This window comes from Phoca vitulina, unplaced genomic scaffold, assembly GCF_004348235.1.
Source record: "Phoca vitulina isolate PV1807 unplaced genomic scaffold, GSC_HSeal_1.0 scaffold21, whole genome shotgun sequence".
In the NCBI taxonomy this organism is placed as follows: Eukaryota; Metazoa; Chordata; class Mammalia; order Carnivora; family Phocidae; genus Phoca; species Phoca vitulina.
The window spans coordinates 7,261,082-7,276,623 of record NW_022589724.1 but is presented as its reverse complement, the minus strand read 5'-3'; the positions used below and the strand labels follow the sequence as shown (position 1 = coordinate 7,276,623).

General features: G+C 37.1%; 1 protein-coding gene across 3 annotated transcripts in view; it reads right to left on the bottom strand.

Moving 5' to 3' along the window:
• Positions 1 to 15,542, bottom strand: part of SLC44A1 (solute carrier family 44 member 1) — a 196,107-nt gene that overhangs the window by 82,235 nt on the left and 98,330 nt on the right. For all 3 annotated transcript variants that reach the window (XM_032418520.1, XM_032418522.1, XM_032418521.1), the window contains exons 5-7: positions 11,855 to 11,948; positions 4,265 to 4,434; positions 2,248 to 2,337 (exon numbers count right to left, since the gene is read on the bottom strand). In XM_032418520.1, the coding sequence (XP_032274411.1) occupies positions 2,248 to 2,337; positions 4,265 to 4,434; positions 11,855 to 11,948 (354 nt within the window). The remainder of the gene's footprint in view (positions 1 to 2,247; positions 2,338 to 4,264; positions 4,435 to 11,854; positions 11,949 to 15,542) is intronic.

Here is a 15,542-nt window from a genome sequence, read left to right as displayed (position 1 = left end):
CTAAAACACAGAAACTAGATATAATGGTTACCCGTTGAACTGAAAAGAAAGATGACTAGACGAAGGAAGGACTGGAATAACAAAATGAGGTAGTCAAGTACAGAAGTGACAGTGAGGAAAACTCAATCAGTGATCTGGAAGGTGCACTTGAAGAGCTCTTCCTGAGTGCAGAGAAAATGACAAAGGATTAAAATGATAATTTAGAAGATGGTATCAGAAGAATGAACAATGATGCTAAGAGGAAAACCACTGGAACAGAAACAGTAATCAAATACAGAAATAAGACAACTCTCCAAGTTGGAAAAGACACACCCTCCCAAAAAAGAGATCATAGGCAAACTTAGTTAAGATTCAGAATCAGACAGAAATTTTAAGTTATAAGGATAAGTTAAAAATTAAGATACACATCTAGGTAAGTGAAATAGGTGATGGGCAAAGGCACAAAATTAGACTGGTCTCCAAAAAGTGAAGTATGGACCCAGGGAACATATTGCCCCTCGAGAATTTTATATGCAACAGATTTAATATTCACATGTAAGGCAAAGATAATCTTAGATAATCAAGGGTTGAGAAAATATACAACCCGCAAGTACTTCACAAATAGGTTACATGAATTCAAATTCTCGTCAAAACAAAGATTAACTGGGGCACCTGCACCCCGATGTTTATAGCAGCAATGTCCACAATAGCCAAACTACGGAAAGAGCCCAGATGTCCACTGACGGATGGATGGATAAAGAAGATGTGGTATAGATATACAGTGGAGTATTACTCAGCCATCAAAAAGAATGGAATCTTGCCATTTGCAATGACATGGATGGAACTAGAGGGTATTATGCTAAGTGAAATAAGTCAGTCAGAGAAAGACAAATGCCATATGATTTCACTCATATGCGGAATTTAAGAAACAAAACAGATGAACATAGGGAAGGGAAGGAAAAATAAAATAAGATGAAAATAGGAAAGCAAACCATAAGAGATGCCAAACTCAAGGAAACAAACTGAGGGTTGCTGGAGGGAGGAGGGTGGGGGGAACGTGTAACTGGGTGATGGGCATTAAGGAGGGCACTTGATGGAATGAGCACTGGGTGTTATATGCAACCTATGAGTCACTAAATTCTACCCCTGAAACTAATAATACAGTGTATGTTAACTAAATTGAATTTAAATAAAGAATTAAAAACAAAGATGAACCGAAATTAAGAACTCAAGAATTAAGTTTTATGAAAATAAGACCAGTAGTTCTCACTAAAACTAGGACAGAAGAATGTAAATAAATTTATAAATGTAATTATGAAACATTTCAAGACAAAGCAAAAATCCTTTAAAAAAGATACAATATATCAAATAATATTTTATTTTATTTTATTTTTTAAAGATTTTATTTATTTGACAGAGAGAGACACAGTGAGAGAGGGAACACAAGCAGGGGGAGTGGGAGAGGGAGAAGCAGGCTTCCCACAGAGCAGGGAGCCCGATGTGGGGCTCCATCCCAGGACCCTGGGATCATGACCTGAGCCGAAGGCAGACGCTTATTGACTGAGCCACCCAGGCGCCCGTATCAAATAATATTTTAATTTTAATAACCTGAATGCAGGCCTTTAAAAAGTTTAGGATGAAAGGAAAGGGTCCCTTCTTCTGCCAGGAAGGGAACATGGAAAGTATTAAGTGAAAAATGAAAGAACAAGAAGCAGAACAGGGCCTCAGTTGCTTTCTTTTTCTCATGGGCTCTTCCCCCCAAAACTGGTACTGACAGAAAAATGTTAGCCCCCTTTTAAAAATGTCTCCACCTGCTTTTATTCTGAATGCCAGTGACTTCACCATTTTATCTCATTTAGTGATCTCATAGTGAATTAACATCAGTACAATCCACTCACCAGTCCTTTTATGGTGTATAAATGAATTCACAAGCCTTACAAAAGGAAAATTATTTAAAATAACCAAAGTAGGGTGTCTGGTTGGCTCGGTGGGTTGAGCATCCAACTCTTGGTTTCAGCTTAGGTCATGATCTCCAAGTCCTGGGATCAAGCCCCCTGCTGGGCTCTGCGCTCAGCGCAGAGTCTGCTTGTCCCTCTCCCTCCCACTCTGCTCCTTCCCTTGGTCCTGCGTAGGTGCGAGCACCCGTTCTCTCTCTCTCAAATAAATAAATAAAATCTTTAAAATAATCAAAGTAGTTCTGAATTGTGGGACTGTTAAAAGCAAACTCTCAATTCTAATTACTAAAAAACAAACGAATAAGCAGCTTACCGAGTGAACCCAGTATGACCAGAATCGTTACGATCCACACAAGAACTCTTGAAATATACCTGATTATCACCATCAGAATCATGGATAGAACTGCAGGGAAGATAGAGACACGTAGAATATTATTTTAAAACACTGGAAAATATAAAGAGAAACTCTTTCAATTGTTTTCTCCTAGGGATATAACTGGTTGCTATTGACACGTTCAAGACCCCAATTTAGGTAAGAAAGGTTAACTGGCTACTTTTGTGCTTTGACTCTGGTACTTGCACCACTGGAAACTAAAGGCACCTAACCGTGGGTTTATAAATGACAGAAAAGAACACATGCAAATGCAACATGGTGACTCAAAAACAGCACACAACTGTTGTGGATTCACCACGGGAAGACATCAGAACTCACATGCAAACATACATGCCAACACACAGAGTGTAGAGAGTGATGTGTCATGTTGGTGATTGGAAAAATTACCACACACAGACAGAGATCAGTTAAAGTAGGTGCTACACTTCCTGGAATAATCCTTGCATTTCAGGACCAACTTCTCTGATAGATGGTCCACAAGCTAGACAGTATTTTATCTTTTTCTGATAGTTTCTCCTCTAAAACTCCAAGAAATGCTCTGACCCTACGGAATAATATCCTGAAGCCTGCTGAGACCCAAATTCCTCTAACCTTTTTTCTTGACTGGGGTCAGGGGTCCTGATTGATTGAGAGACTCTTCAAAAAACAGCAAAGCTTAGTTTGAGTTATTTAGCCAATGCCTCTACCCAACCCAAGCTAAATTCCAACATGCTAAAATCTTGAGTGAAAAAATCTTAAAAAGGAAACTGGGAAGATTTGACCTTTGCATGGGGGAATTCATTTCTGAAATCATAATTTGTTCATCTTTAATTATCTAAAGGCCCATGGTACAAACAAATGAACAAAGATCTTAAGCCTCAAGAGAACCATTCTAATAAAAACTGGAATTCCAATGGTTTAACATTATTATCACCATTTTTAAGGTTTGGTTTTTCTTTTCTTGGTTAAAGTATTCAACTATTTCAGAAACCAAATAACTTTTTTATAAAGCCAGACTAATAGTCACGTTTTGGGGGGCCATTTGCAAAGCCAAATAAATGGTTGGGATCTGTGACTAGGTAACATTCTTAAGGTACTCACTTTCGCAATAAATGTACAGGAACCAAAAACAGATGGGAGCGTTTCATATATCACAGAAATAGCTTTTCATATGGACAGCATTATTTCAATTGAGTCAAGTACTACCTAAGCAAAAAGAAAATACTCTCTAATGACAAGACGGAAATACAGCTAGTCTTCTCAATGACTATAATTGTTGTTAACAGGCATAAATACTCATTTTACTTATATAATGAAAGAGGTGCTTGGTTCCTACCACAGTTTATTCCTCCCGACTAGAAAGATCTATAGATTGTGACATGGCTACATATAGTTCTAGGATAATACAGGGAGTTTACATCTTGAAAACCACATTTATTTGATTATATTATCTATTCACAAGAAAACTCGATGGCTAACCAGTGGAGATTTCCTAACTTTTCCCGCAATACCATGGTATTATGAACTGTAGCAATGAAAAAAAAAATGTATTTCAAAAGTCATCTATCATAAAGCTATGCTCTTTGATGGAAATAGAGAAGAGACCATGTGGCCTCTTTTTATAAGCCTCTGGAATCATAACTAAAAACAAAGGGGTGTTGATTTACTAAAAGAAGCCTCCTGCTATCATATTAAAGGTTATCATAGACAGTAACCAGTTTGGGAAAACACCAGTTTTCTCCAATGAGAGAAAAAGAAAGTTTCAGATATATAAATATATATATATGTATTTAAATATGTATATATTTATAACTCTATATAATCTGAAACAATTGTCTTGGCTATGGGAAGTTAAACATTTTACAGGTATCCCGATTGTATTCATATTTTGGTTAAAAGACAGAACAGTCTTCTACTGCGGTACTATGAAATAGCTAATAATGAGAAAAACAATTACCTAGTGATAACAAGCAAAGTCCCAATATAATTTCTTTGCTGGTCATTACTCCACTAATCAGCCTGTGTAAGACACTATTGTCACTGACAAAGGTGATCAGGGCCTCTGCAAACTTGGCATAGCAGGAAATGTTCACGGGAGCACAGCGATGGAAGAATGGAATAGGTGCACTGGTGATACAAGAAAAAAAAAATCAGAAAAAAAATTACTCCTACTCAATATAAATGCCACATCAAACACACAAATGAAAGGTGATTATGACTGCAATACACTCCACCCTCCACACATCATATGGGGGCTAAGAGGTGTGAGCTTAATGCTATGAAGATGACTGTCATGGGCAGGGATGCGAATCTTACCACAGGCCTTAGCAGAGAGAGGGTGGAGTGCATATTCCAAAGGAAGACATTACCCTCCCCTTCTGAAAAGAAACACACACACATATACACGCACATACACACGTACAGAACTACCAAAAGCAAAAGCAAACACTTAAACTCCTCCGCCTGTACATCTATCAGTCAATGGGCAGATGACAGAACTTACAAACATATACTTCGTTGAACTGAAAATGAATTTTTGCCAGAAGCTATTTAAAAAGAGAAAACACACATGCTTTTGCTTGAAATGTGCCACCGCGAGTAAAATGTTGCCTCTATGAGAACAGCATACATAAACCTTGCATTAAGAAAAGGTGTTTGGGGCACAAGCTTATTAACTCTCCTATCAATTAATCATGCCGAGACATCAACATACAGCATAATATGCGGCTGTTTAAAACAATAACCATGGATACTAATGTATGGAAACAGGAGGTAATAGTGCAAGGGGAAAGAAACAAAAATTTGCATCTAATGTGATGGTTGCCATCTCCATACAAAAGATATAAACATAAGAATGAGAACAGAAAAAAATAGAAGTAAATGAAAAATCTCTGATTTGTTAGGGTCATGAGATTCTGCACTGTTTTCTTTTCTTTTTATATGTCATTATGATTATAAGATTGTGTCCAAAAAATGAGGTCATCAGTTATATCAGGTTTATACTGACCACAGCTCTTCTTGTGAAGGAACACAGCTATGTGTGAACAGAGATGTAGCTCTGGTTTGTTGTAACATATTCTATTTTAGCCTCTGAGAATATGGTATACATCTGATCAATGAGAGATTCTAAAAAAGCTCTATGAACATGCCCTCAGTTGTGATTTGTATGGATTCTAAGAGAGTCCGTATGTCTGTCCATACACAGATACACACATCTGTGTGCATTAAGTTAAAGGTTAGCTATCGCTAACATAAATCTCATATTTTAGAATTATTTGTAGAACCATCAGTCATAGCTCTAACATAACACTGCTGATGGCAATAAGGTTAAGTGTGCGCTCATTCTTGGTTGGCACTGTATTTGGGTCAAATTCGTGGATAAGAATATATGACTGAATACCAACTTCCAAGGTTTCTGATCTCAGGAAAGCAGTTTTGTATGACCTGAAGCAAAACACTATCTTTGTTTCCTTCCTCGAAAAAACAACAAAAATATTTCTTTTCAAATAAAAATATAAATGTACCATGTATTGATTTTCCTTAAATGCTGGTAAATGAGCACCAATGGGAGTAAGAATAGGCAACAACTTCCATGCTGTTAACTTCATGGAACAATAAAATAATAATAATAAAGATCTAGTCTTACCTTAGTTATGCTTCAGTAAAATGTATTCCAAAATAATGACGTGACACTATGACATGAATGTTCACTTAAAAAAGAAGTGTCTCTTGTGACTTGTGGGTGTATTTGTGTGAACCTCCAAAATGGCACTGGTGAAAGTTAACGCCCAAGATTTGATATTTTGTCAGAAACTGCAGAAAGTCAGAGCATTCTGAGCAATGCTTAAATTAAAGGTATGCAAGTCATCGTTTTTGACCGAAGTTGTTTCACTAATGATATAAAAATCTATTAAATTATAGAATACCTTTTGGTGAAATGGATTTAGTCAGAAATATTACAGGAATGGATCAAAAGAATTAACCATAAGTTCGTAGTCAACGGTGGCTAATTTGGGACAGAAACCTCTGCTGTGACCTACAACTGTTTTTTTTCCTGATGCTATCTATCTAGGTAATGTCCCTGGCCACGTTAATGTCCCTGTCTAAGGTAACTAAAGCCTGGTTCTCTACCTTTCAAAACTAAAATCTTCTCTGTTCTACAATTATCTGTATCTTCATCTGCTTTACTTATTACCCTATCATTTCTGGTGCAGCCTCTGTTTAGTTCACCTGCCTCCAACCTTGAACATAAAATATATCTACCTTAAGGATATGGATGCCATTTTCTCGCTTTCAACATCCACCAATTTTCCTGGCCCTGCTCTGTTTCCTTTCTCCTGTCATATAACCATAACTGAACCTTATCCTCCGTCCAGAGGCAGCTCCACCTCTATCTCCCATATCCTAGCAGGATGCTGCTATAGTTTTAGACTCGAAGAGAAATACGCATCATTTCCAAAAGAGAGCGGGCGGGGCCTGTTATAACAGAAAACAAAACTGGACAAGTTCAAAAGCCCTGGGTGATCCTCCTAACATTACACAGTTGCATGTGTCTCCATCTGTTAGCTCAAAGAGTAGGAGTAATAATGATAATAATAAATAGTAATAGAGCCCAGCCAAAAGTCAGTGCTTCTAAATTAACAGGAGCAGCATGTCCAGCAGCGTTCATGTTTTTCTGCTTTTCAGACTTATAATGAGGATAGATGGCTGAACGGGAAGGATTATATTCTTAAAATTCAAACCTTTCATTTCTATTTAAGAGTTAATGCTGAGTAATATCTGCTCTCTTACCTTTTCAAGTCAATTTTATACTATACCTAAACACTTGGCTAATTGGAAAGAGTACTTTTACAAGTCTCCTTCAAAGAACTGAAGCAAAGTAACAACAGTTCCTTACCTTAAAATTTAATCTATGTCAGTTAAAAAAAAAACAACAAAACCTGACAGTCAGCTCTAAATTTGAAGGTATAAAATTAGCACAGACTGATTACATTGTTTAGCTGCTGGTCAAAATGGTCAAAATCTGCTCTTAGTGGTAAGGAATATCAGAAATAGAAGGAAAATAAAAGAGAAGACAGTATTTGGACACAGTAGTAAAAAACAAAGTTAAAGAGTTAGTTTTAAAGTAAAAAGTCCTACACTCCCTTGTCATTCTTTCCCTCTACTGTTCCCTGAACAAAAACAACTTAACCAGCCATGAGTTTTTAATACTCAAATGACTTTCTTATTAAAAAATCTAAGTAATCATGGGATTGAAATGGTTTGTCTTATATTTTACCACTGAAGTCTTATGTGATATAATGAATTTGAGTTAGCTGATTTCATATACCTCTCAGAAAAGAATACTTCTGAGAACCTCGTACGTGAGATCTATTCTACTTCAGTGTCTAACCTAAGTGACACACTCTGTGCTTTTTAATCAAGAGGACAAGCATAAAGAATTCTATTCATAGCAACTTTTTCTACCTTTTGAAGCCCACAGAATATTGAATCTTTAAGAAGTCAATGTAGTCCCATTAGGAACTGATGCTGTTTCACATTATTGAAACATTAGTCAACAAGAACAAAATGAATTTATAATGAGTCTTTTAAAGATTTTTAAAAATTAGCCACTCAGAAATTATATCTTACCATGGCAAACATTCTGTCCATTTGCCTTAAGTCCAGACTATCACAGTTAATGAGCTCCCCTCCCTCAAAGTCTGGTGACAAACAAGCCTAGTATATCCTATTCATATGCCTTCATAAGAGAAGACAGGAGTTTGCATCTCACACAATTATCTTAAAACTTCAGGTTATAGGTAAGCAATTACACATGATTTCTAATGAAAAGTTTTATTTAAGAAAGAAGAATAATAAAGGATTCTGGCAATATCTCTATAGCACAGAAAATGCAGGAAATAAATCAAGAATCTAATGGCAATATTCAGTGGTTTTTCATACATTTCATTTATTTTCTCTCCTTTCCTTCCTGTACTCTTTTTTTTTTTTAATTCTTAATTTTTTTTTAAGTAGGCTCCATGCCCAATGTGGGGCTTGAACTCATGACCCTGAGATTAAGAGTCACATGCTCTCTACCAACTGAGCCAGATCAGGTGCCCCCACCTTTTTTTTTTTTAAAACTAACTGTGGTATAGGACTTTGTCTTGGGGAAGATGGCAGAGTAGGAGGACCCTAAACTCACCTCATCCCATGGATATAACGAGATAGCTTTCAGATCAGTATAAAACTAACTGTGGTATAGATTTTATAAGATCTTAAATTAAAATTCTGATTCCCAACAATTAATTGTATGACTCTGCACAACTCACTTAACTTCTCTTATCTTCTATTTCCTCACCTATAAATTAGGAACAATATCCTTATAGGCTTTTGTGAAGATTAAATAAGAATACACATGAGAAGCTTAATATGGTGGCTGGAACACAATAGATCATTTGTAAATGTTAATTTACACTGAATCCTTCATTTTAAAAATATGAATAGATAACACTTTTTTCTTGGCTGTTAGTTTCTCATTTCCATATCATGCTATTAATTCCCCAATATCTAATATCCCTTTCTGGCATCCAGAAATATTAAAATAAATGTTTGGTGAATTAACTGAATTTATGTAATCCGTTTCTACTACTGCAGTTTTTTTAGCTATACCTAAACCTTTAAGCATTTTAGGTATAAGGGCTAGTCTCCCTATGGCTACCATGCTCAGCATGTCACCAATAGTTACAAATTTGTATAAAACATGGCCCTTTCTAGGCATTTGCTTTTAAAATTCAAAAGCTCTTAGGAATAGCAAGCATTTGGCAATTACGTAGTGTTAGTGTTTTACTGCAAATTAGTTTATAATTGCTTTTCTCCAAGGAATAGGCATTGCTTTTCAATGGCAGAAGGTGCCCAGGTACCCAGGAAAGTTAAGGGCGAAATGGGAGGCTCTAGAGGTTGAGAGAAATACTACTCCCTAAGCCAGATGCCAAGCACAATGATGGATGCTTAAAACATATGCCATTATTTAATTCTTACAACAATTCCATGACAAAGGTATTAATATTGCCATTTTACATGTGAGGACACTTGGTTCACAGAGAGGGGAAGAGACTTGCTCAAGCTGACAAAGAGAAGGCGGTGACACAGAATTCACCCCCAGACCTATCTGGACTCAAAGTACAGCAGCTCTTTCGGTCCCACTAGGGTGCTCCTAGGAGGAAAGCCAAAGAGATGTGAACGATGCTAAAGGCCATTTGCCTGCATCATAGCTTTGCCTAGTGCCCATCTTTTGGTGTATACAAAAAAGTCACCAAAACCAGTCCGTATTTTTTTTTTTAAAGGACAGAGTTTCTTAAGGACAGAGACTAGATCTTACTCATCTTTGAAGATGTGGTATTTAATACGAGGTGTGGAATGTGGTTATTGCCCCCAAGTTTTTTATTAAAAAAATTCATTGTTTTCTGATCTTTGCACTTTGCTTGCCAAAGGCTAAATGATGTTATTTACCAGGTCCTGATTTGATTTCCTCCTATCAACTGTTACTTCTTTTTTTTACTTTCCAACAGGCTGAGTTCAGATAAAAGTGATAAGATACTTAGACTGTGAGGTACTAAACTAAGTAAAACCTGAGGATCTTTTTTTTTTTTTTAAAGAGTTTATTTATTTATTTGACAGAGTGAGAGATAGCGAGAGCAGGAACACAAGCGGGGGAGTGGGAGAGGGAGAAGCAGGCTTCCCGCGGAGCAGGGAGCCCGATGTGGGGCTCGATCCCAGGACCCTGGGATCATGACCTGAGCCGAAGGCAGACGCTTAAGGACTGAGCCACCCAGGCACCCCAAACCTGAGGATCTTTAAAAAAGTATCAACATAGTACACAGTCAGTTTTCAGATGGTTTAGGGTCATCACTGCATCTTAGATTACTGAGACATTAGTGGATGACCTTGTTAGAAGCCAAGTCTGTCCATGTCTAAAACCCAAGCCCCTAATACTATGTTTCATCTTCTAGTGAATGCTCTTCAGGGCACTGTATGTGAGATGTGTGAGCTCTATACGGCCAAGAACGGAACACCTGAGACAGATAACCAGGAAGAGGCAGCCCTCGACGCGGTGGGGTCAGAGGTCAGAGGTGAAGGAGGATTTACCGGACCCCTGCCCCACCCATATAACACAGGTACAGAGCAACCTCATCCTCACATCAGGGCTCTCTGGTTATCTTTTTGTAATATGTTTATGCCTTAAAATATGACTCTATACTCACAGTATGCACTTAAAACAGGCTGTTAGCAGTCGAGGAGATGAGAGGACAGAGCCTTTCTTGTCTTTACACTGATAAATTTTCTCCAACAACTCTATTCAAAGGACCTCCTTTTCTTTACTGTTACAGCCTCCCTAATATTCTCAACGGTCACAAATGGGGTCTCTCTACCTATCAGTCTAAGCCCCTAATTTATAGGTCCTACTTCATATCTTTTAAAACAGTCCCTTTATTTTCATTTCCGTAGGCTTTACATTTTCATTTCAATAGCAACTTGACAAGACTAAAAGAGCTGGACATCAATTAAACTGATAGATCCTTTGTCTACTTTTCAACAGAAAATTTCAAATTTCACTCAAGTTAATAAAGCACGAGTCACACCCATAAGCAAGCCAAAGGAAAGCACACATAAAATCAGTCTCAAAATTTTAATCAGTAGCTTGCTATAATATACCAAGATATAATAAAAGTGCCTTCAATTCAGTATTCCTGGCGAAGTTGACTCATGTCATACCTGGCTGATGCACACTTAAGATTCTCAAGATTAGACATGCTCCAAATCCTATGCACCTAATTCTGAGGATATATTCTACAATGCTTGCCAATTTATTTCCTCATTAAAAAACCTATTTATAATTTTAAAGTTGGCTTTACTTGTAACTACTGTGAGATCCTTCCAAACAAAGAATATGTCCTGTCTCTTCTTTGTGTCCATTAGATGCAGGAGGTACTGAAATAATCAATGTTTGTTGAATAAGACCTTGGATAAGATACGACAAACAGTGTATTATTATAGAGAATGTACCTAAAAGATATAGCCTGAAATAAGGTGTGGAGAATAATCACTGGCATATTTTTTAAGTTTACAAAGTAAATTAAAAATAATCCCAGTAAGTGATTACTAGGGTCAACTTCAAAGATTCTTTGAGAATCTTTGAGAATCTTTGGTGAGACTTGGCTTCTAATTTTGCTGTAGATTTTGCAATGATTCAGCAGTTGTATATACTTAAAAATTATGGCATTAAAAAAAAAAAAAAGTAAGCCCCCAAAAGAAATTTAAAATCTTAGAATGAGAAAAGTTGTTTGCCTCTGTGTGTACGTGTGTGTGTGTGTGTGTGTGTGTGTGTGTTTTAAGATATGAAATACATGTTGTCATTTCTAATACTACTTTTTAAATTTTGTTATAAAAGTATTGGTCCTGAGCAACCCGTATCATCAAGTGACTCCTTCCCCAGGATAATATTTACAGTTTAAAATCTACCTACAAAAACAAAAGTCACAAGGTAACAGAATACAATAAAATTTACCTCGCTGGAACTGGTAATTTGGGGCATAGAACAGAAGCTTTTGCAGACGTAGTATATTCAGAAGGCTTTAGGTTGTAGCTACACAGCGCTGAGCCTGTTGAAAGAAAAGGTGTACATTAGCTAGCAGAACAGAGCCTCCATAAATTCTCTCATTGATTCACTGTATTTATTTTATACGTTAATATTAATTCAACATATATAACTTTAAAACACTATAAAATTAATAAGAATCTGATCAGTCCTCAATCATTTAAAACTGATTCCTCTCACGTAATTTATATACAAATTTTAATTAATAACATTAAGGGTAATAACAACAATAAGTACTAGAATTAACTTTATTGAGTGTCTGCCATATATCAAGCCCTATGTATTTTTTTTTTAAAGAATCAACTTTTCAGGGGCGCCTGGGTGGCTCAGTCAGTTAAGCGTCTGCCTTCGGCTCAGGTCATGATCCCAGGTCCTGAGATCGAGTCCCGCATCGGGCTCCCTGCTCGGCGGAAGGCCTGCTTCTCCCTCTCCCACTCCCCCTGCTTGTGTTCGCTCTCTCGCTGTGTCTCTCTGGGTCAAATAAATAAAATCTTAAAAAAAAAAAAAAAAAGGTCAACTTTTCATTGTAACTGACCAAACCGTGTCCAGGAGTGTCTCCAAATAATAGAACAACAGAAACAGGACAAAATTCTCCTACTGAAGAAGCCACGCATTTTGGCCAGCCCAGCGCTTCTGAGGGTTAGGCCAAGAGCAGCCCATTCCCAAGGCTGGTTCTATTCCCCATGCAAGTTTCTCATCCCAGCAGGAGGGCTGGGGATGGACAAAGGGCCTGCCCCCTCCTCCCATCATGCTGGGAACTCTTAGAAAGTCACTGGTGGGGGCGGGGGAGGTTCTCCTCTCACCCCACACATATATTAATTATGTATTTACTATAACTCTATTAAGCCTACTTCAGAGAGGACGAAATAGAGCCTAAGAGATAAGGTACATAACTTGCCCAAGATGACACAGTTACTATGCAGCAGAGCTGGGATTGAACTCCTAGATCTCTTTGACTACAAACCCAGCCTCAACTACACATCCTGTCCCTCTTTCCTATGCTTCCCATTACTAAATATTTTAAGTGACTGCATATAGCATATATGCTTTCAGACAATACATTACTTTTTCCTTATTTAAAAGGCAAGAAATATTAATTGCAAATAAACTGAACAAAGTGATAAAAGGATTCAGTTTTCAGATAGTTTAAAACAGCTCAAATTCCATCATAGATCGGTTATGCAAACAGCCATCTATTTCTCAGTTTCTATGGCTAATATGTGTCTTAATAATATATAAAATTCAGGGCGCCTGCGTGGCTCAGTTGGTTAAGCGACTGCCTTCGGCTCAGGTCATGATCCTGGAGTCCCGGGATCGAGTCCCGCATCGGGCTCCCTGCTCAGCGGGGAGTCTGCTTCTCCCTCTCCCGCTCCCCCCTCTTGTGCGCTCTCTCTCTCTCTCTCATTCTCTCTCTCAAATAAATAAATAAAATCTTAAAAAATAATAATAATAATATATAAAATTCAGATGGATGCAGTCCACCAAATCCTTGATAAGTCTTATTTTACTGACTTGCTAATTTTATAACATAGCAACTAGAATATTGTCAGGTTCGTCATACAATAGGTATCATTAAGAGAAGACCTAGGCTCTACTTACAATTTTGCTGAGGACCTACTGCACTTTATCATGTAACCTGTTTATATTTTATTAATTACAGTCCCTATCAGATTACTAATTTGGTCAAATACTTTATTATTAAATAGAAACAGAATAGCTTTGTGTTTATATTATAGTAACAATGGACTTTCACACCATATGACCACAGAAAAAGTTTAAAATAAAATGTGAAGTGAAAACGGCAGGTTTTAACATTGAACTAATTATAGAAATGTCACATGAGGATGTGTGAAAGAACTTCAAGGGAATACAGAAAAAAAGATTTGCTAGGACAACCTTGAGAATGGTTTTATTTCATTTATATCTTGTCCTATCAGCCAAAAGAATTTTTAAAAAGCCACAAACCTGCATTTAATTCAGTAATGCTGCCCCCAAATCAGCAACCAACTTGCTAGGTATTTAAATATATGGGCTGTAAATATCATACTTACAAAAATACATGTAGCATCTATTTTATATAAAGATAATTCAAGTAATTTGACAATGTAAAGTACTTTTTAAAAAGGATTTATTTACTTATCTGAGAGAGAGAGACAGAGACAGAGAGAGTGCGCAAGGGGAGGGGCAGAGGGAGAGGGAGAAGCAGACTCTCCTCTGAGCAGGGAGCCCAACTTAGGGTATGATCCCAGGACCCTGAGATTAAGATCTGAGCCGAAATCAAGAGTTGGATGCTTAACCAACTGAGCTACCCAGGCCCAGGCGCCCCTTGACAAGGTAAGATATTTTAAAAGAGATACTTGAAAGTTACATGGCACTGTTCAAGTTTCTTCCACTTCTTAAGATAGATTCAGTAGGAAACTAAGTTTCTGAAATTGTTTTCGAACATTCTTTTCCATGTTAATGACTTATTTTTTTAAGTTAAGCATGAATATTAAATATCCACCTCTTCTAAAATTAGTCTTTCGTCTTTGAAGATAATGCCACTAGATTCTATTTACAGCAGTTTTCAGAGAAAACATGACAGCAGTAGCAAGCAAACATTTTAGATTAATCCTGAAATATCTGGGAGTCTCACTATAGAATTGCTCACGAAAAACACAGCAACCGTGTCAATAACTGCAGAGCACCCAACGTGATCATCAACTTCCTGATCTGAATTGTCAACTTCTTTCTTTCAGAGTGCAAGACGGAATCAATTTGCACAATATGAAAAGGGCCTAACTAAAGCACTGCGTCAGTGCAAGCACACTGCTCCATCTGAATTCAGCGAACATAATCTCCGTCCCCACCCTTTCTTCATTTAAAAAAGGAGGTCAGCAGGTGCAACAGAGTTCAATTTTATAAATACTTTCCCAGGATAATGCTCAATGAAAGGATAATAGCCTTATCTCTGATGGTATTCTGGGACATAGGCCAGTACTAAATAGATCCTGTACTAAATAGATTAAAGGAAAAAGATCTTTACAATGTTAGTAGTAACAATCAGAAGAAACCTTCTAATGCTTCCTACTCAAAAGGCTGATGGACAGAGAAGCCTCAATGCAGAACATTAAGACAACCCAGTAATGGCAAACATTTTACATTTGTTTCTCTTTTCTCGTTTATTAGCTAATGCATTTTCAGCGAACACTTTTTAAGGTGGTATCCATCTTATTTTTTCTTTTTTTTTATAGTGAGAGTATAAACAATACTTAGCGCAAGAGGTTTGGTCATAAAGAGTAAGACAAAGTTTTTCTTCTAATGCAAAAGGCAGGGAAAACCATACTTGAGTAATGAAGTCTAAAACCAAAAACAAAAGCTTATCTAAACCACACCAGAGGCAATCCGTGCAACTCAGCCAATGGTATTCAGAATGAGTGATCTTAGGAAGCCAACTTTGGTATATAAACATTTATCTTGGTAAACAGTTGCTATAGTCCCCAGAATGTTTAACTACCATAATTTTTCAAATGCCTTATAATATTGAATTATTTATTCTTTAGCTCAATATCACTTATAAGAACTCCCCTAAGAGGTATGTTTCCATCACCATGCTCCA